The sequence below is a fragment of the Dipodomys merriami genome, unplaced genomic scaffold (assembly GCF_024711535.1).
Source record: "Dipodomys merriami isolate MVZ:Mamm:240054 unplaced genomic scaffold, mDipMer1.0.p SCAF_3, whole genome shotgun sequence".
Classification (NCBI taxonomy): domain Eukaryota; kingdom Metazoa; phylum Chordata; class Mammalia; order Rodentia; family Heteromyidae; genus Dipodomys; species Dipodomys merriami.
The window spans coordinates 95,043,385-95,065,872 of NW_027204492.1; the positions used below are offsets into that span (position 1 = coordinate 95,043,385).

Sequence of the window (22,488 nt, forward strand, 5' to 3'; positions counted from 1 at the left end):
GCCTCCAAAAAGTACACAGCACTATGTACTGGTATTGAATATTGACTTACAAAACTGTTTGAACTGTTCAAAATCATGATATTTGTAGTAATTGGTAAGAGCAATATAGGAAACCAATATGGCTCCTATTAAAAAAGTGAAAACTACATCATCAAATAGCCAAATGCTGGTGGCTCATGCCTGTAATCTTAGCTACTCAGAGACTGAGATGTGAGGATCACAGTTCAAAGCTAATCCAGACATGTAAATTCATGAGGTTTTTTTTATCTCCAATTAATCACGGAAATGGTACTGTGGCTTAAGTGGTAAAGTGCTAGCCTTGAACAAAAAGGATCAAGGACAGTGCCTACCCAAGACCAGAGTTTGAGCCCAGTGACAGGTAAAAAATAGCGTCTATGATATTGATAGCATGTACCATTTATTATCAAAATATTAATCAACTCTGTAATCAATGTGATATTGTTTCCTTGGTAAATAAATATTTAGAGCATTCAGGAAAATCTGAAAGGCTGGGCTTCTGATTAAATGTTTAAAAGCTCTTGATTAAACTTGTAATCAATGTTTAAATGGTTAAGTTGACTTCTTTTGTGCACTTACTATGTATTTGATTTATTGGTTGCATGAGTAGCTTGTAATTGCTTTCCTTTAATGGTGCTAGGGATCAAAGACACAACCTTATGCATACCAGACAAGTGCTCTACAAACTAGTTACAACCCCAGCCCTCCTATGTAAATTTAGATAAGGCCTGAAAGTTTGAACATGAACCAGAATCATTGGGAATGCATGCTAACACACTGTCTGCTATTTCTAATCCAGCAGGTCTGAGGTTTGCATTCCTAACAAGCTCCCAAGGGCTGTTATGTTGCTGCTTTGCTGACCACACTTTGAGAATCAGCCATTTTAGAGATATGTTCACGGCTTTATGTTTTATGCTAAATGATTGATAAATTCCTAAGTTTTATAACTGGGCTGGAAATAAAGGACAGAGAGTAAAGACTATTACTACTAGGCACACAAAGAAATCACTTTGATATTCAAACACCTAGAAAGGAAAAGGGAGAATGACAGAACGTGGTAGTAAATGAAGCTTGGTGAGCTTTCAGTCACAGAATCTACTGGTAAAGTGAAATTCAAGGAGATAAGGGCTGTTATGAGTGTGTGTGTGTGTGTGTGGTGGGGAGATATTAAGGACACTTCAGATAATTCACATTATTTTATCAATGACATGTGTTTTTAATGTTTAAAGTTTCCATGAACATGGAGAAACCCCCATTCTTTATTTTTCCTGCCTATTAAAGAAAGATCTTTTAAAAATGAAAACAAACCTTTTTACAGGAAAGAATGACAACCCTGTAACTGGGACCAAGCTATATGAAAATTAACAATATAGGTTTATACAGCTTTCCAGAAATTCAAGACCCCACTCTTAAACTTTTTTATTCTACATGCTACAAATGAAAGGTTAACAAGTTTAAAATAGTCTGGCTCTATAAAGACTTTTGGGGATGGTGGCTCAGTGGTAGAGCGCTTGCCTTGCATGCATGAGGCCCTGGGTACGATTCCCCAGCACCACATAAGCAAAAAGAAAAAAGCCGGAAGTGGCGCTGTGGCTCAAGTAGTAGAGTGCTAGCCTTGAGCTGAAGAGCTGAGGGACAGGGCCCAGGCCCAGAGTTCAAGCCCCACAACCAGACCCAAAAACAAACAAACAAAAAAGACTTTACTTTGGGCCTTATTTCAATTCAATATACGGAGATACGCTTACCTTCCAGTAGATTCCTGCAACTTAACAATCTTAAGCATCTGCCAACAATTTTCACAAACATGGTGTTTATAAAGTCCGTTACTGAAATTGTGTTTTCCTCACAAACCCTCTTTCCTTATATGCTTCATAGCCAATATTAGTACTTTTCAAAGATGATTAACAACTAGAAATTCTTATTCAATTTATTTACCTAAATACTATATAGCAGTTTTCCCCATCATCTCTTTTCTAACTGCTTAGTAAAATAGGAAGTCTGGCATGGGACTTTAAATGGAAAGACAATTCCAAAGAGATAAAATGTGGTAAAATGTTAATAAGACTTTCTGGATGATAGCAATATTAATATATATGTTCTATCTCTATTAATATATTCTCATTTAGTATTTTCTATCAAATGGAGTACTTTTGTTAATATGTAAAAAAAAAGTATAACAGTTAAAACAGGAAAATTTCCTCAGAAAGGGCTTTGAAATTGATTGAAAGTAAAATAGGGCTTCTTGGAGCAATGGCTAAATCTTAGACTTGGTAAAGAAATATACAAGATGAGCCTGGAATATCTCATAGCATGAAAAAGTGAAGGAGTTACCAAAGATGAATGGGATTCTGGTCAAAATGACCCAACTTGAACACAGATCACATTGCCTAAAAATGTAGGACAATTTATGCAACAAGTATAAAAGCTGCGACAAATTGAAATTTTAAAATATAATAAAATGCACAAGCTCACAAAGTTTCAAAAAACATACAAGAACATTGAGGAAAGTCATAACAAGACCAATTTCAACATAATTTGAAAATGCACTTTCAAATTGTGGGAACTCATAAGAATAGTCAAACTCAAATAATGAAGAAAGACATTTTGTAAAGAGGGCTCTAAGTCTGGATGTTTTCACCTGGGGCTCAATGACCACTTTGAATGAACAGTATAGAAGAGGCATGAAAAGTATGGTGGATCTAAGTAAATCCTTTCTAACTCAGAGTTTCTGATTAAATCTCCCTCCAGGAGGAAAAATATTCAAGCCCTCTGATATCTCTACAAACAACAATATCTTATTTTTACTGGTCCTGGGGCTTGAACTCATGAATTAGGCACTGTTCCAGAGCTTTTGTATTCAAGGCTAGTATTCTACCACTTTAAGCCACAGCACCATTTCCAGCTTTTTCGAGGTTAATTGGAAACAAGAAATTCTCAGACTTTCCTGGATGGTCTGCCTTTCAATTGTGATCTCTTAGCCTCTTTGAGTAGCTAGGATTACAGGTGTAAGCTTCTGGTACTCAACATTATTCCATCCTTTTTAAAGTATTCCTTTCAGCATAACAATGATTCACACCATCTCTTGACTATTTCTAATGTATGGATCCCTCCATAACTTCTTCCATTTAAGATGAGGGGCTAGGCCCAAGCCTGGAATTCAGGCCCCATGACAGACAAAAAGAAAAAAGAAATCATAATGATAAAGTTTGCAAACTCTTCCATGTTGCTGCAAAGTCAGACATATATTTGATTGTAGTTCATTGAATGATATCCCCTCAAAATGCTCATGTATAAATAAAAACTCAGAATTGACCTTATCTGAAAGGAGGGTCTTGAAAGATGTGATTTGGTAAGATGAACTCATACTGGAAAAGAGTAGGTGCCAAATCCAGTGACTGATGTTCTTATAAAGAAGAGAGGAGCTAGAAGTTGATGGCCCCCAGCCTGTAATCCTAGCTAGTCAGGAGGTTGAGATCTGAGGATTGTGGATTGAAGCCAGCCTGGGGAGGAAAGTCTCTAAGACTCCAGTAAACTACTCAGAAAAGGCCAGACATGGCCCAGTGGCTCAAGTGGTAGAGCTCTAGCCTTGAGAAAAAAAATCTCACTGGGCACTGGTGGCTCACACCTGCAATCCTAGCTACTCAGGAGACAGATCTGAGGATCGCAATTCAAAACCAGCCTGGGCAGGAAAGTCCATGAGATTCTTATCTCCAATAAAACCACTAGGAAACTAGAGTGGCGCAGTAGCTCAAGTGGTAGAGTGCTCACCTTGAGCTGAAGAGCACAGGGACAGCACCCAGGCCCAGAGTTCAAGACCCACGACCAACAAAAAAAAAAATCTCAGGGGCTGGGAATGTGGCTTAGGGTAGAGTGCTTACCTAGCATGCATGAAGCTCTGGGATTCGATTTCTCAGTACTACATAAACAGCAAACGCCAGAAGTGGCACTGTGGCTCAAGTGGTAGAACACTAGCCTTGAGCAAAAAGAAGCTCAGGAAGAGTGCCCAGGTGCTGAGTTCAAGCCTCAGAACTGGCAAATAAAGAAGAAAGAAAAAGAATCTCAGAGACAGTGACATAATTAAGCAAATAGAAAATACCTAGATAAGAAAAACAACCTAGGTGATGAAGGCAGATTTTGGAATGATGCAGCTATAATCCAAGAAGTGAATCATGATGTAGCTCACACATGGATCCGGAGTTCCTATCTTCCAGAATTTTAAGAGAATAAATTTCTATTGTTTTAAGCATGAAGTTGTGATAACTTATAATGGCAGCTCTAGGAAGCTAATACAGTGGTTCATGCTGATTTTTCTTCCTTAGTTTTATATTAGGAGAAAAACTTTATCCATTATGACCATAAGTAAATTACATGTATAAGGAAAAGTAATTGGAGTAGAATAATATTTCAGTGTTTGGTTTTAAATAGAACCTTTCATGTACATGGTTCCAGAAACCATATGACTAAGTACTGTACTAAATTGAAAATGACTGTGAAGCTATTATTCACCTTTCAATAGTGCACTCAGAGCATTAGGCATGAACAGCTATCATTATGGAACAAACACAAAGCCTTGAAACTGGAGAGATAATGTCTCACTGCTGTTGCTGAGTTCTGTCTGATTTTACACTTCCAAAGAATCAGTGATCTGAGTCACACTAAGGTGTCACTTCTGGTGTGACATTTAAAAGTATGAGCCCAGAGCAAAGAAAAAAATAGAATATCCAACTTTTAACCCCAGTAGAGCACTAGGGAAATGACAAAAATCTGCAAATTTGATCTCTCAAATTTGAAGTAAATGTATTTGAGAGTGTGTGTGTGTGTGTGTGTGTGTGTGTGTGTGTGTGTGTGTGTGTGTGTGTGTGTGTGTGTGTGTGTGTGTGTGTGTGTGTGTGTGTGTGTGTGTGTGTGTGTGTGTGTGTATTTTCTGTTAAGAGTGGAAACAGCTTCTAGGAGAGACTCCTCAAGAGGCAGAAGTGAGCAGTGGAGTTGATTCTATTTGATAGGAACCTGGGCCTTCAGGAATCCACATGGAATTGAATTGAGGAAACAAGTATCCTACCAGTATAGGATATAGTCCCTTACCAGTTAGAATACAGGTAGATACAAGAAAATTAGCAAAAATCCAGTAGTGAGATGAAAGCTTGGTTATGCCGAACAGTTAATATAGCAGTCCTATATGCTATCCTTGGAAAGTCTGTTTACAAGGGTGGCTGTTGCCTGACATCTCTGGAACTTAAGACTTTAGTAGGGTTTCCACCATTCTCAGAAGTGATTTTTGGGGGCTGGGAAGGTGGCTCAGTGGTAGAGCGCTTGCCTTGCATGCCTGAGGCCCTGGGTTCGATTCCTCAGCACCACAAAAGCAAAAAGAAAAAAGCCAGAAGTGGCACTGTGGCACAAGTGGTAGAGTGCTAGCCTTGAGCTGAAGAGCTGAGGGACAGTGCCCAGGCCCAGAGTTCAGGTCCCACGACCAGACCACCCCCCAAAAAAACTGATTTCTGTCGAACCTCATCTTTCTGGGAGTCTGAAATTTGGGTTTGTGTTAGTCTGAGGATGTTTGTGTGATCCATCTCAAATAAAAGCCTTGAGGACTGATTTCCTAAGAAAGTTAGTGCATCCTTTATGACTCTTGTAAATAGACTTGGAAACTTGTGCCTGGATTCTGAGACTTTATTCCATATCCCTTTATGATACTTTTGTAGTACTGAGAATGGAGAGTGAAGCTTTGTACATGCTAGCGAAGCACTGTTAATTCTGAGCTGCAGGTTTCCTTTGTGATTTTGATTTGGAACATTTAGTTATAATAAATCTTTGCATAGGCCGGGTGCCAGTGGCTCATGCCTGTAATCTTAGCTACTCAGGAGGCTGAGATCTGAGGATTGTAATTCAAAGCCAGCAGAAAAGTACATGAGACTCTTACCTCTACTTAACCACGAAAAAAGCCAAAAGTAGAGCCATAAAAAGCCAAAAGTAGAGTGGTAGAGTGCTAAAGTGCAAAAAGAAAAAAGCCAGAAGTGGCACTGTGGCACAAGTGGTAGAGTGCTAGCCTTGAGCTGAAGAGCTGAGGGACAGCGCCCAGGCCCAGAGTTCAAGCCCCACGACCGACAAAAAAAAAAAAAAAAGAATTCCATTAAAAAAAAAAAAAAAAGCCAAAAGTAGAGCCATAAGTGAAGTGGTAGAGCTCTAGCCCAGAGTGAAAAACCTATGAAACAGTGTCCAGGCCCCAGGGAGACAGACACACAGAGACACAGAAAGACACAGAGACAGAGAAAGAGACGCAGAGAGACAGACACAGCGGGGGAGGCTATTTTGCTAGTACCAGGCATCAAATCAAGGCCCCAAGATTGCTTAGATGTCTTGCTACTAGCAGGTTTTCAACAGCTTGAGCCACACCACCAGCCTCTTTTGCTGGTGATTTTGGAAATGGAGTCTCTCAGACTTTTCTGCCTGTATTGGCTTTGAACATGATCTGATCTCCGCACTAGTGGTTCAGAAGGGAATCAAAAGTGCATTGCATGTGAGGCTGTCTTTTCACTGAGTTCTCAACTAAACTTTCACCTTCTCAGTCAGTCCTTCCTTGTCCACCCAAGCTAAGTAAGGTAGCATCCACTCCACTGACAGAACATCCTGCATTAGCTTCATCCTCATACTTATTCAAACTGCCCCTCTATTTGCTTTATTTGTTTGGTAAAATTTTACTCAGTCTAGAATGCCTTTCCATTCTAATAAGGATCTTCTTTTACTTGGTCAGCATTTTATTCTCACTGCTAAAAAAGTATCTGGAAGGAAAACTAGATATTCACCAGCTATTTTAAGTAGATGAATAATTAAATCATTTGAAAAATAAGTGACATTTTGGAAATTGCGTCTAACAGTTTTCAAGAGACTGTCACAGGCTTGGTTTTTCTCTTCCCTCTTTTTTTTCTTGCTGCATTCACTGAATTCTTTCACCCACATGCAGGCACTTTATTCTACCAGGTCCCCAAAGCAGCCAGACAGGGAGACTGGAGAATCAATGCCATCAATCAGTGTCAGGTGTGCACTATCTTCTTGATTTGAAAGGCCAAGCACTGTCATTTAAACCGCACACAATCCTTTTGCATCTTTAAAAAAAAAAAAGTTAAGCTTCTACAAAAAACTTAAGGAGGCAATTGCTAAGGTTTGTTCTCTGTATATTGCAAGGTAGATGTCATTAAGATTCACTTCTTCTCCCATTCAATTGCTTCTGTGAAAGGCAGTGGATTTCTCTTGTCTTCCTCAATTAAGGTTTATTGAATTTCTGAGTTTCACCATATCTCATTCATCAGATATTTTGGCAGATTAAGTAGCAGTGGGGTACACAGAACAAAGTGAAATTTCTACAGTAGCAACTCTACCCCTTTTCTGACACGCTCACCTCCCTATCCCAGATTCTCCTAATATTATATTATCTTTATTCTCTTTTTACTCTAATTGCCTCTGCCCTCAAGGTACAAATTTCAGCAATCCTCCCATGATGAAATTGAAACTCATATTTTTAGTACTAAGCTTACACACACTTCTCCAGCTATAAATGTCACCCATGATCCTTCTCTCCAAAAGCTTGTATATATATATATGCACAGACGGTTAGCCTTCAGTACAATATTCTTTCTAGTCTATTCTTTCTCCCCAAAGCAGAAAAAATTCTTTTACTTTCTTGCTTACACACACACACACACACACACACACACACACACACACACACACACACACACTTTCAGAATAATAAATTTGGAATCATTTTTACTTCATTAGCTATTCCCGCTTCACAATCAATTATCATGAAACCACCTCTCATTCCCACTGATCCACGACAACTTCACTAGCCAAGGTTCATAGTACAATGGCCCAGGTTTCTTACATTACATCCCAAATTCAGATCTCTTGAAGTATGACAAAGCTAGTCATACTCTTGTCTAAAAACATCTAACACACTTTTAAAAATGTAGATTCCCACAAACTGTCTGAAACTCAATTTCTCTAAGTATAAGGTCCAGAGTTACACATTTTAACAATTCCCTAACATAATTCCCAAGCTAAGTGTTTGAATCCCCAGAATAACTATTTTTCCATCTCTACCCTGATCCAAATTACTCTAAATCTATATGCACATATTTGACATTTGGGACGCACCTCTGTTGAAGGACTATCACTTTTCATCTAAAGCATTACCGAGCATTTGGGGTTATAAATTAGAACTGCTTTATTCTAAAGGAGACAAAGATACAGAGATATATTTACCAATGAAGGTCACAGAGTAGGGATGTGGCAGATATAGGATTGGATGTCAAGTATCCTAATTTCTATGTTTTTTTGTAAAGCATTATCACAGCAGGCCTGCCTGACTGCTATCCCTTAAAAAAATCTGCTTGAAAGGCTGGTCTTGTATGACTTTCCACTAATCCAAGCACTGTTAAGAATGGTTCTCCACACCTAAAATGATTTTAACAAACAATATAGCATATAGGCAAACACTTGTTTTCCTTTGGGGGTCTGGAATCTGGGTACGTAACAATTGCATGTCAGAAACACCTAGTGTATTTGTTTATATATATTTCCACAGAGTCTGAAATTCAATTTTTTTTTGCCAGTTCTGGGGCTTAAACTCACTCAGGCCCTAGGCATTGTTCTTGAGACTCTTTGAGCTCAAGGGTAGTGCTCTACTGCTTGAGCCACGCCCACTTCTGGCTTTTTCTGTGTACATGGTACTGAGGAATCAAATCTGGGGCTTCATGCATGCTAGGCAACAACTACCAAGCCATATTCCCAGACCTGAAACTCAATTTCTGAGTGTGGGACAGAGACTTATGTATTTTACTGAGTTCCTAACCTAATTTCCAAGCTAAGGTTGGAAGGACACCAAAGTGAACGGTCTCCCTCCAGTAAAAACCCTGGGTGCTAAGTCTCTAAAGAGCTTCATCTGTTGGCAACATTTCACATATGTGGTCACAAATCATTATTATTAAGGGAATAAAGTATCTCTTGTACAGCTTCACTATAAGATTGAGATCATACCTAGTTTAACCTGGAGTTTATTTATCATGTGCATCTTTCTTGTCAGTTGTGGGGCTTGAACTCAGGGCCTGGGCACTGTCCCTGAGCCTCTTTGTGCTCAAGGCTAGAACTTTACACCATTTGAGCCACAGTGCCACTTCTGGTTTTCTGGTGGTTAATGAAGATAAGAGTCTCACAGTGACTTTTCTGCCTGTTCTGGCTTAATATGGTGATCCTCAGATCTCAGCCTCCTGAGTAGATAGGATTATAGGTGTGAACCACCAGAACCCCACTATATAATGTGTATCTTTTCCTTTGCTGATTGCACTTGGTAACTTTTTGCTGCAATGATTCATAACCATGAGTATGACTGTGTGGGAGGCCTACTAGTTAGTGAATCATCAAGCCTCAGGACGGTCTTGAGAACCTCTGATTACACAACCCAATACTTTCCATGATTTATTTCATATTCTCTCTTATGGACTGAATAGAAGTACCAATGAGTGATCAAAACCTCATGGCCTTAAACAAAACAGCATGACATAAATCCCTTTTAATTTCTAAGCTCCATTACTTCTCTGAAATATCATCTCCTCATCTCAAAAACGGGGAGAGGGCTGGAAATGGAGCTCAGAGGTAGTGTTTGCCTAGCATACATGAAACCTTGGGTTCAATTCCTCAGTATCACATAAATAGAAAATGACAGAAGTGGTACTATGGCTCAAGAGGTAGCGAGCTAGCCTTGAGTACAAAGAGGCTCAGGAACAGAGCCTTAGTTCAAGCTGCAGGACCAAAAAAAAAAAAAAACACACAAAAAAAAAACATTTAGAGAATACCACAGAGGTTGATAGTGAAAATTAGAAAAAGATAATTACTATTATTATTCGGACTTTTTTTTTCGGTCCGGTTGTGGGGCCTGAACTCTGGGCCTGGGTGTTTTCCTTCAGCTCGTCAGCTCAAGGCTAGCGCTCTACCACTTGAGCCACAGTGCCACTTCCAGCTTTTTTTTCTGCTTATGTGGTGCTGAGGAATTGAACCCAGGGCCTCATGCATCAAGGCAAGCACTCTACCACTGAGCCACCTTCCCAGCCCCTCAGATATTTTAGACATAGTGAAATGATCAGAATTATACAGTTCCATCTTATGTGTCTATGTAGCCAAATAGCCAATGAAATAATTATATGGGCTCCAAAGGTCATAATCATGTTGATACTTGTAAATGAATTGTTTTTCTCAGGATCTATGTAGAGCTACTCTTATTAAGGACCCACAGTAGGAACTGTGTAGAGAGCAGGTGTAAAAAAAGAGCATGTTTATACTCATTGTCCCATTTATAGCCCATGTTTAACTATTGCTATTGTCTCATGTTTTTGGAATTCTATCGACTCCAGTGATCTCTGTGTGAAACCCCTCTTCTTGGCTGCCAATCCATACTTTCGTGGATATTCAGCTGACTTTTCAACTCTTCATTTTTTTTTGTTTTGCAAGTCATGGGGTCAGAACTCTGAGCCTGGGCACTGTCCCTGAGCTCTTCAGCTCTAGGCTAGTGCTCTACCACTTGAGCCACAGTGACACTTCTGGCTTTTTCTGCTTATGTGGTACTGAGGAATCGAACCAAGGGCCTTATGCATGCAAGGCAAACACTCTACCACTGAGCCACTTTCCCAGCCCCCTCTTCAATATTTTTTTTTAACCATGGTTCATATGGTGTTTACTGACAACCCTTACTGAAATTTTTTCACCTTAATGTACCTCTGGCTTTATTCCTTCCCCACCCCTGATCCTAGAGCTTGAACTCTGGGCTTGGGCACTGCCCCTGAGGTTCTTTTGCTCAAGGTTACAGTTCTACCACTAAGCCAAAGTGTTCCTTCTGGCTTTTTCTGTGATTAGTTGGATTTAAGAGTCGCATTGAATTTCCTGCCCAGGGTGGCTTCAAAGCACAATCCTCAGATCTCAGCCTCTGAGTAGCTAAGATTACAGGTGTGAGTCACCGAGCTCTGAGCTTCTAAATAGATTTGGGAAGTAATTATGTTTCTGCTTTTTGGAAAGAGTAAGACATTAGACAAATATAACCCCAGTCGGTGATAGCATATTTAGAAGAAAACTCATTTAATGCCAGCCACCAGTGGCTGACATCTGTCATCCAATTTACTTGGAAGGCTGAGATTGAAGGATTGTGGTTTGAAGATGTCACCAGAAGAAACATTTTTATGACCCTTTGTCAACCCATACTTTGGTGCAGTGGTAAGGGCCTGTCATCTTAACCTATGTGGAAGGCTGAGATTGGGAGGATCATGGTTCCAGTCCAGTTTGGATAGAAAACTCAAGATTCCATATCCACAGATATGGCTTGGGCCTCAGCAACAATGGGAAGCTGAAATAAATGGATTACAACTCAGGCAAGTAGCTAGGCAGGGAGTTCCTATCCAGAAATTAACCAGTATAAAACAGGGGGCTGGAAACCTGACTTTAAGTGTTGAGTGATGGTAAGGGTGAAGTCCTGACTTAAAACCATAATACCATTAAAAAAAAAAACTCATTCATGACCATGTATTATTTTTGTCCCAGCATGCAAAAGATAGCAACACTTTAATATCGTCATTGTCTCATGAAAAAATAACATAACTAAAAGATTTGAAAATGAGTCATTAGAAATTTAGCAAGTCAAATAAAGTAAAAAAAAATTTTTTTTGGTCATGGGACTAGAACCCGGGCGAGCACTCTACCACTTGAGCCCCGGCCCCACTTCCAGTTTTCTAGTGGTTACATGGGTAAGAGTCTCACAGACATTCCTGTCCATGCTGGCTTTGAACTGTGAACCTCAAATCTCGCCTCCTGAGTAGCTAGAATTATAGGTGTAAGCCATCTGCTCCCAGTGGTAAATTCTTTTATGTGCATGTGCGCGCACGCGCACGCACGCGCACGCGCACACACACACACACACACACACACACACACACACACACACACACACACGGGTAGTTGCTTTAATAGAAAAAAAAATTATTCATCTCTCTGAAGTGCAAAATTTTTTTTAATGTAATGGGATTTTGAACTTGGCGTCAAAGCCAACCCAGGCAGGAAAGTCTGAAACCCCTGCCTTCACTAAATTACCAAAAATGAGCCAGAAGTGGATGTATGGCTCAAGTGGTTGAGCACTAAACTTGAGCAAAATAAGCTCAGGGGCAGCGACAAATGAATTAGAACAATACTCACAATATTATAAACGTTAGCCATTCATAGTATCACCTACTCTGATACTGACAACTGAACATATCAATTTCCCTATTTCCATTTCCTTGATAATTTTTGAGTTTTATTAAATTTAAGATGTTAGAATTTTTATCCCAACCATGGAAATTGGCCAGAGGATAAGGGGAAACATCTCAAACATCAGGTAAATAGAGCAAGAGGGACAAGAAAGGGAGAAGAGGAATATGAGAGTAAAAGCCAGTATTCAAAAAGACATATCTTTTCTTTCTGAAACCACCATAGTTTTAAATAAGCTCTGAATAGAAGAAAAGCTCACAAACCGGGCAGTGTCCTTGAGACTTTCATTCACACCCAAATGAATGTCTTGAGTGGTAAGGAAACAAGGGTGGCCTCCCAGCAGTGCAAAGCCTACAATAAAATAAACAGAAAGCGTTTTGGAAAAAAAGAACTCAATTGTGAAACAACATTAGGAGGAAATTGCCCCATCACAAATGAAAAGTTATGGTCTTTAAAGCTCTGCAACTTCTGATAGGAAATATCCAGACCAAAAAAAAAATAAAATAAAATAAAGAAGGGACGTAGATAAAATTTTGTTCACCAAGACTTAACTTTCCTTCAGATATATGCCCATTCCTCCACCTGAGAATAATGGGCCACTCCTCCCATTTGGAGCCTCATTTTTGGGTCAGGTCATGGGGCCTGAACTCTGGGCCTGGGCGCTGTCCCTCAGCTCTTCAGCTCAAGGCTAGCACTCCACCACTTGAGCAACAGTGCCACTTCCGGCTTTTTTTTTTTTTTTGCTTATGTAGTGCTGAGGAATCGAACCCAGGGCCTCATGCATGCAAGGCAAGAGCTCTACCACTGAGCCACCTTCCCAGCCCCTGGAGCCTCATTTTGATTCTCCAAGATATAGAAAAATGTCCATATAGGAGCTTTAAAAAAATACATTGTAGCTATATGAGATATTATGGATTGTAAAGGAATCGAATTCAATAATTAAAAGGAATGAGCTGCAATGAATATTGTGCTGAATGAAAGCTAGAGCCAAAAGAGTAAATACTACATAATTCCATTTATATTAAGTTCTAGTCTAGGCTAAACTAACCTAGAGTGTCAGAAATTAAAATAGTGATTGCTTCTAGAGACGGTGATTGACTAGCAAAGAACGGAGAATTTTCTGACACAATAGAAATGTCTTCTATCTTCATTGAGCTTCTGGGTTCCACAGGCATATGCTTGTCAACACTGATAGTACTATAAGCTTAACTGTCCAATTTACTACATATAAATTATACTTTTTTCTGTCATAGGGCCAGAACTCTGGGCCTGAGTGCTGTCCCTCAGCTCTTCAGCTCAAAGCTAGCACTCTACCACTGGAGCCACAGCACCACTTCTGGGTTTTTCTGCTTATGTGGTGCTGAGGAATTGAACCCAGAGCCTCATGCATGTAAGGCAAGCTCTCTACCACTGAGCCACCTTCCCAGCCCTATACCTTTTTAAAAACTTAAAAATAAAATAAGCACTGATGAGTCACTAAAGATAAAGGATTACTCTTTTTTTTTTTTGTCGGTCATGGGGCTTGAACTCTGGGCCTGGGCACTGTCCCTCAGCTCTTCAGCTCAAGGCGAGCGCTCTACCACTTGAGCCACAGTGCCACTTCCGGTTTTCTGGTGATTTATTGGAGATAGGAGTCTCTCCTGCCCGGGCTAGCTTTGAACCGCGATCCTCAAATCTCAGCCTCCAGAGTAGCTAGGATTACAGGCATGAGCCACCAGCGCCCGGCAAGGATTACTCTATTATTGTCAACTGTTTTCTGGATCTTCCAACAAGCACAAAGCTAACTACACTAGCATATTACCCTTAATATTTTAAAACTATTATTGTTGTATTGTGAGAGATTTAGACCAAACCTCACTACTCAGAGCCAGAGTTAAAACTCTGTCCACACAGAAAGGAGTTGTGTCATAATGGGCTAGTGCAAAATTATGGGAGACTGTGACCTCCAGACAGAACTATACTATCTCATATGGCACAGATGCAATGGGCAGACTTTCTCCAGCATGTAATTAAAAGCAAATAAGCATAATTACAAGATAGAGACATGTGTGGGGTATTTTGCAAAGATTACTTTTGCCTCCATATTGTAATGTGCTTAATTTATCTTTGGGGAAACATCTAACTGTCACAATTAGCTAATCCCATCTGTTTAAGGGATTTCCTCTGTAAGAAGGAAATCATTAATTGCTGGGTGAATTGGATAGTGAGGAATTTTAGACCCACAAGTGAGAATTTGACTCAAGGTCTCAAATTCTTCAGTGATGCCTTAAACCATTTGAATAAAGTAATTTCAATGTGTTGGTATTAAATGATATTAATTTTGGTTAATGTGAAAACATAACTATATTGAAACAATCTTTTTTTTGTCAGTCGTGGGGCTTGGGTACTGTCCCCCACGCTCTTCAGCTCAACTGCTTAGCCATAGAGCCATGTCCTGTTTTCTAGTGGTTTATTGGAGATAAGAGTCTCACAGATGTTCCTGCCCTGGCTGTCTCTGAACCATGATCCTCAGATCTCACCTCCTGAGTAGATAGGATTACAGGCATGAGTCACCTAAGCTTAGCTTTTTTTCTTTTTCTTTTTTTGCAGGTCATGGTGCCTGAATTCTGGGCCTGGGCACTGTCCCTCAGCTCTTCAGCTCAAGGCTAGTACTATACTACCTGAACCAGAGCGCCACTTCCGGTTTTTTCTGCCTATGTGGTGCTGAGAAATTGAACCCAGGGCCTCCTGCATGCAAGGCAAGCGCTCTACCACTAAGCCACCTTCCCAGCCCCATAATCTTCATTTTTAAGCTGTAAATGTCAGTTTTAATTCACTTAATACTACTTCAGCAACTCGGGCGCTGGTGGCTCATGCCTGCAATCCTAGCTATACACAGGAGGCTGAGATATGAGGATCGTGGTTCAAAGCCAGCCCAGGCAGGAAAGTCCATGAGACTCAGAAAACTGGAAGTGGCGCTGTGGCTCAGATGGTATAGCGGTAGCCTTTTAGCTGAGGAGCTGAGCAGCTGAGGAACAGCACCCAGGCCCAGTGTTCAACCCCCACAAATGACAAAAAAAAAAAAAATCATCAACAAAAAGACAATTAAAGAAGGCAATATAGTAACAATTATTAGACTAACAAGAGAAATTGGTATATTTCTTTTGATAATCTACTTTTGTTTATTTGCAAAAAATTCACAAAGTGAAAGGAGTCTTCATTTATATTATTGTATTTAAACAATTATATTCTACCTGTTTCATACTTAAAAGGGTTCCCTTAATTTACCCAAAGCAAAAGCTTTCTAGACTTAGGCCATAAAGTCTTAAATCTTGCAATGACTATTCACAATGCTAAATCATGTGCTGTCACTTCTTTCATTGAATCTCTCATTATGACAAATGGCAAAGTAGATATTACCAAAATTTTATAAACTGGATGCTCATGGCTCATACCTGTAACCCTAGCTAATTGAAGAGGATGAAAATGGGAGTATTGCTGGGGGCCAGTGACTCACACCCTTAATTGTAGCTACTCAACAGGCTGAGATCTGATTGAGGTTTGAAGCCAGCCTGGTTAGGAAAGCCCAAGCAACTCATCGCCAATTGCAGTGGAACTGTGGCTCAAAGTGGTAGAGTGCTAGCCTTGAGAAAAATTCCTCAGGGACAGCGCCCAGGCCCTAAATTCAAGTCCCAAGACCAAAAGAAAGAAAAAAAAGAAAATGGGAGGACTACAAATTGTCTGTCTTGCCTACTAAGCCAAGTGCTCTTTCACTTCTAATGTCTCCAGATAATCAAGGGACAAATAGAAAAAGGAAATGTCCCATGTATACACAACAGAATTTTACTAAGTCATTAAGGAGAATGAAAGTAGGCAGGGTGGGATGATGCACCCTGGTGGTCTTAGTTACTTAGAGGAAACTAGGAGGATCCTGGTTTAAGGCCAGCTGGGTAAAAATTTTCGAAGAACCCATCAAACTGTCGGTGATATATTCCTGTCATCCCAGCTATTCAAGAAGATGTACATAGGAGGAACATGGTCCAGGCCAGCCTGGGTATAAAATCAAAATACCTAAAATACCTAAAGCTAAAAGTGCTGGGGTATGTGGTGCATGTGGTAGAGCATCTACATAGCAAGTACAAATCCTAAAGTCAAACCCCTAATATCAGCACCAAAACGTAAGAATAAATTATGTCACTTGCTGGAAAATGAAAGGAACTGGAGATCATCATCAAGTCAAGTGAAATAAGACAAGTCTTTCAAACACAAATGCCATATATTTCCTGAAAATCAGAGGGGTAATACTAGAGGGGTGGAAGTACAAAAAGGGGGATGGAAAAGGGGGACAAGGGACAAAAACGGGCAAGTTGATGTGATCAAATTATATTCTAAGCATGTATAAAGGTGTCATAATAAAATCCTTCAATATGTACAACTGATATATGCCCATAATAGAATTTATTGTGACCTCCCATGTGCCTAGTACAAGGATGAGTATCATTTCAGAGTTGAGCGTATGGAGAAAGATCACAAACAGAATATAGGAGTTCCAGGCAGGTATGATCCAAATCTCATTGGTACTTTGAGGACCAGTCTTTTTGCTATCTTAACTCAGGATTTGTCCATTACACTTACTGATGTGAATCTGCTTTGTTCTCATAACGTGATATTGCTCCTAATGCCCACTATTACCCTCCCTGGCAAACTCCTCTCAGGAATCTCTCGAGAATCAGAATCCCTATCTTTGAGCTATACTCATCAAGACCTCAGCCCTAGCCTTACCTAAAGGTATAGGACCCACTGCCTCAACTGCAAGGACATCACAAACCCAAAGTAAGACCTTTTGCTACAACTACAAGGACACTACAAATCCAAAACTCAGACTATAGTTAAACCCTAAAACCCCCATGCTCCTCAGTGGTACTTGGAATCCCTCTGCAGTACTGATTAAAGCCTGTTCTGATCTGTTGACATCACTTGACTCCCTTATTTTGCTCATCTGCTAGTTTTTCAATCACTTTCATTCCTTCCATGTGCTATAGATTGACATTGAACTAGGATGAAATGGAGGTAGGAAGAGTCACAAAAAACATTTACATGTAGGAGTCAGAGACTTCAGCAACTCACAAAAATAAGTAAATGGGCGATGGGAAGGTAGCTCAGTGGTAGAGTGATTGCCTTGCATGCATGAGGCCCTGGGTTCGATTCCTCAGCACCACATAAGCAGAAAAAAAGCCAGAAGTGGCGCTGTGGCTCAAGTGGTAGAGCACTAGCCTTGAGCTGAAGAGCTGAGGGACAGTGCCCAGGCCCAGAGTTCAGACCCCACAACTGACAACAACAAAAAAAAGTAAATGGAGGATATTGCTTCTGAGAAGAAATTGCTACTCAAAAAAGAAGCATCACACCCCAGTTCAAAAGCATAGTTCAAGCCGGGCACTGGTGGTACATTCCTGTAAATCCTAGCTACTCAGGGGGCTGAAATCAGAGGATCATGCTTTGAAGTGAGTCCAAGTACGCAAAGTCCCTGAGACTCTCATCTTCAACTAAACAACAAAAAAAAGCTAGAAGCAAAGCTGTGGCTTAAGTGGTAGAGCACAAGCCTTGAGTGAAAAAGTTCAGGATAACATCCAGGCCCTAAGTTCAAGCCCAAGTCTTGAGTAATAAGATGCTTTGTGGGGGTTTGGAGGTTCTGTAAAACCATCAAGAGCTGCCATGGCTGAAGAGAAGACAGAATGACAGGTCTCCACTTTCCATCCTTCCTCAGGAGTAATCTGTTTGTTTGTTTGTTTGTTTGACAATCCTGGGGCTTGAACTACTCAGGGCCTGGGCACTGTCTCTGAGCTTCTTTTGCTCAAGGCTAGCACTCTATCACATCAGCCACAGCGCCACTTCTGGCTTTTTATTCTGTTTATGTGGTATTTAGGAATTGAACCCAGGGCTTCATTTAGGCTAGGCAAGCACTCTACCACTAAGCCACATTCCCATCCCACACCATTTACTTTTGACTGATAGATTTATGTTAACTTCTCCACTTCTGTTTGAGGCAATAAAAGCAAATACCATTTTGTTTTTTCCTTTTCTCACAGATTCCTTCTGGCTTTGGAAAAAAGGGTTCAAATGATTCATTCACTTTAAATGTGAGACATCTGAGGGCTCTTGCTGGTAGAAGTAAGATAGTCATTAACATCCCTGTATTTGGCTTTCGTAGTTGCAAAATACAATCACAATTTTTATATTGACATTTTTGTAAAGATAATGAATTTGAAACACCTGCTAAAGTACTCACTGTAATTTCACCTTGAAATACCACTGTTAAATAATGAAGAGAATCCTCTCTTGGAATGCCCTGTGTAATTTCCTATCGGCTACTGCATTTACTGAGATTAACAAATGTACCCATCTATCAGTTCAATTAACTTGCAATAAAAGAATATAATCACACACACAAAAAAAGAATATATTCACTAGTAGACACAGAAAAATTGCATGGTTTTGCAGGAAGACATACAAAGCATGGATGAGGAATTAATGACCTACGCACAGTGACATGAATACCTCTTAGAAATATAATGCTGAGCAAAAGAAGCCAGCCACAAAATAGCACATGCTGAATGATTCTATTTATATGAAGTTTGGAAAGCAATCTTGTGTTAGAAGCCCAGATAATGGTTACCCTTGGATGAGAGAAGTAGCAAGTAGCAACTGGAAGGAGAAAACAAGGTTAGAAGCCAGGCACAGATGGCTCATGCCTGTAATCCTAGCTACTCAGGAGGCTAAGATCTAAGGATCACAGTTCAAAGCCAGCCCTGGCACGAAAGTCCATGAGACTCTTATCTCCAATAAACCACTAGAAAAACCATTTGTGGCACTGTGGCTCAAGTGGTAGAGTGCTCACCTTGAGGGACAGCACCCAAGCAGAGTTCAAGTCCCATGACCGACCAAAAAAAAAAAAAGATAAAAAAGAAAACAAGGTTGAAGAGGGCTTCTAGGTGCTGCTAACATTCTTTTCACTATCTGGGTGTTAATTAAAAATGCAATGGTTAATATGAGAATTCATTGAGCTAATATACATTTAGTGATTTGTGCAGTTTTCTGAAACTGTGTTACACATGACTAAATGTGTTATAGCTGGGCATGATTTCTGTATTTACAGCTACTCAGGAGGTTAGAAAGAAGAATCAGTGCAAGGTCAGCTCAAGTAAAAGATAGGACTCTATCTCAAAAACAAACTTAGAAACAAAACAAAACAAAAAGAATGGGATATAGCTCAGGTGAGAGGCCTCAAGTTCCATTGCTAGTAAGCACGGAAAATCTAAATAAAGATGTTACATAAACAATGTATATGGGTGGAGAATTTGCATTTTGCATTATTTCCTGTGATCATGAGAAATAGTGCTAGAACTCTGAATCTCAATCTGTGGATAGAATCTTAAAAGAGATCACTCTTATCTCAGGGGTTGGTATTATTCTGGGACAGAAAGACAGTTGATTACACTATTTTAATTCTAAACAATGAAGATTATACCTCTGGTGAAATTATACCAAAGAACAACTATTAAGATTCACATATATACAAAGAAATGTTCTGCCATGATTCTGATGAGGGTGGACCTTCTGTAAGCATTTAAGGCAGCTTCTTGCTCTAATTCTCCAGCTACTGACTTTATTAGCATGCCTTATGCCATTAGATCCACAGGTGCTCATACAGGATAATAGCAAATACTCTGCGAACTGTAAGATTTAAAGAGCCAAAGATTCCTTTCTTCATGACTTGTTATGGTTTGCAATTTTGTGCAGGTTTCAGAACACTTAGAGAAAAATCATCATTTGACAAAATGCTTAATACCATGAGTAGAAGCAATTTCACTCAAATAAAATGTGACCATTACATGCTTTAAATTAAGTATTAAGAATACACTTAATAGATTGCAATCCTGAGACTGCCATATACTAGCTATGTGTTTGTGGGCCATTTCTTGAATCTACTTAGATCTTTTTCTCAGTGTTCATGAGCTTTAAGGGAGAAAATGCGTAAAATTAATGAAGAGCGGGGCTGGGAAGGTGGCTCAGTGGTAGAGCGCTTGCCTTGCATGCCTGAGGCCCTGGGTTCAATTCCTCAGTACCACATAAGCAAAAAGAAAAAAGCCGGAAGTGGCACTGTGGCTCAAGTGGTAGAGCGCTAGCCTTGAGCTGAAGAGCTGAGGGACAGCGCCCAAGCCCAGAGTTCAGGCCCCACAACTGGACCCAAAAAAAAAAATTAATGAAGAGCATTTGGCACAGGTATATATATATATATATATATATATATATATATATATATATATATATATATATATATATAACCCAGCTCATATACATGCAGTGTTGCAAAGGAGCAAAATTTAAGGACTTCTGAATGCTTTATTTTTTATTTTTCTGTAGGTCAGATGACAAAAATGATCACTTATATAAGCCATCTTCAAAGAGCAAATGTACTTATTTGTCCTCTTCCTAAGACGTTTATGATTAGGCAACACTATTTCCACTGTTCCTGCCTCCTTCTTTCAAGGAGTAAAGGGAATGCATTAATATGAATAGTGAACTTGAAATCTGAATCTCAGCGCCATTTGTGTCAATTGAGTGAAATCAGTAATTTGTTTAATTCCCTAAACTTCATTTTTGCTATCTACTTGATCAATTTCACTATTGATTATTACAGGGCAATAATTGCTTGCAATACAGTACTTGTTTGCTTCTAAGACCTAGAAAATTGAGAGTTGGAAGGCAGGACAATTTGAATAACCCAATATATTTTTGTTTGTGGTACTTCCTTCACAGGTTTGTATGATTTGTCCTTTGGGGAAGTTATATTATTGATTCAAGGGGGATCTGATAGAGCAGAAACAGAGAGAAAGAAGAAAAGCAATTTGTGGCTTATAAGTGTCAAAATAGACTTTTTGAAACTCATTTCAGTGATAATAGCTTGAGAAAAGTAAGAAAATTTGAGTTTCAGCTGTCTAGTATTCTAGACAATAGGTTTGGAAGAACATATGAGTCCATTTTTTCTCCTGTTTTAATCACCTGCATTCTAATACTATGATCTAGATAGAAGGGAAGCAAGGAGAGCGGGAGGGAAGAAACCAAAGAAATAAAACTGAAGGAGCTTTGTGTTGGGCTGGAAAGGTGGCTCAGTGGTAAAGTGCTTGCCTTGCATGCATGAGGCCCTGGGTTCGATTCCTCAGCACCACATAAGCAGAAAAACCTGGAAATGGCGCTGTGGCTCAAGTGGTAGAGTGCTAGCCTTTAAAGAGCTGAGGGACAGCGCCCAGGCCCAGAGTTCAGGCCCCACAACTGACCAAAAATAAAAAATAAATAAACCTGTTGTGTGTTCTAGACCAACTTCCAAAGGGTGGGGAGCATGAGAAAAACCTCATGGCGTTCCTCTGAGGAATCCTAGAATGGAGAGCATCAATTTCTTACCACTTAAGACAGAGTTCTAGAAAGGAACAAATGTTCTAGAGTTCCTTGTCATTCCACTTGAAGGCACAGTAAAAATGGCTTTGCAGTATTTCTGTACCCAATGTGGAATGGAGAGCTATGAAAAGGTTGAGGGAAAACTAAACCACGAGATGTCTCAGGTCTTGTGATCAAAATAAAAAAAATTTTAAGATCCAATGGAAATACAGAAATCCAAGCAGAATCCAAAGTGGACATTTGATGATGATGTCCTAATAATATTCAAGGACTATATATCTGACCTTTAGATAGCTATACAGTCAGATATTCTCCAAGATTTTAACCATGACTATCAGAAAAAGGAGACCTAACCCTGACAAAGTGAACTCTAAAACAACTTAGAATTGTCTCTGGTGTGTCAAATATTAAGTTTCCACTCTCCAGCAGAATTGGGAAGCACAAGAAAAAGTTCATGGGTTATACAAGACACACTTTTTTTTTGGTTGATCATGGGGCTTGAACTCTGGGCCTGGCCACTTGTCGCTGAGCTCTTCAATTCAAGGTGCACATGCTCCCACTTGAGCCACAGCACCACTTTCCAGTTTTCTGGTAGTTTATTGGAGGTAAGAGTCTCAGACTTTCCTCCCCTAGCTGGCTTTGAACCTAGATCCTCAGATCTCAGCCTCTGGAGTACCTAGGATTACAGGCATGAGTCACCAGCTCCTAGCAATAAATAAATAATTTTTTTTGTCAGTCACGAACTTGAACTCTTGG

General features: G+C 39.8%; 1 protein-coding gene across 1 annotated transcript in view; it reads right to left on the reverse strand.

The window, feature by feature from the left end:
- Positions 1-22,488, reverse strand: part of Otc (ornithine transcarbamylase) — a 60,116-nt gene that overhangs the window by 22,159 nt on the left and 15,469 nt on the right. Inside the window, exon 4 of the mRNA XM_070039236.1 lies at positions 12,564-12,651. Coding sequence (XP_069895337.1) covers positions 12,564-12,651 — 88 coding nt within the window. The remainder of the gene's footprint in view (positions 1-12,563; positions 12,652-22,488) is intronic.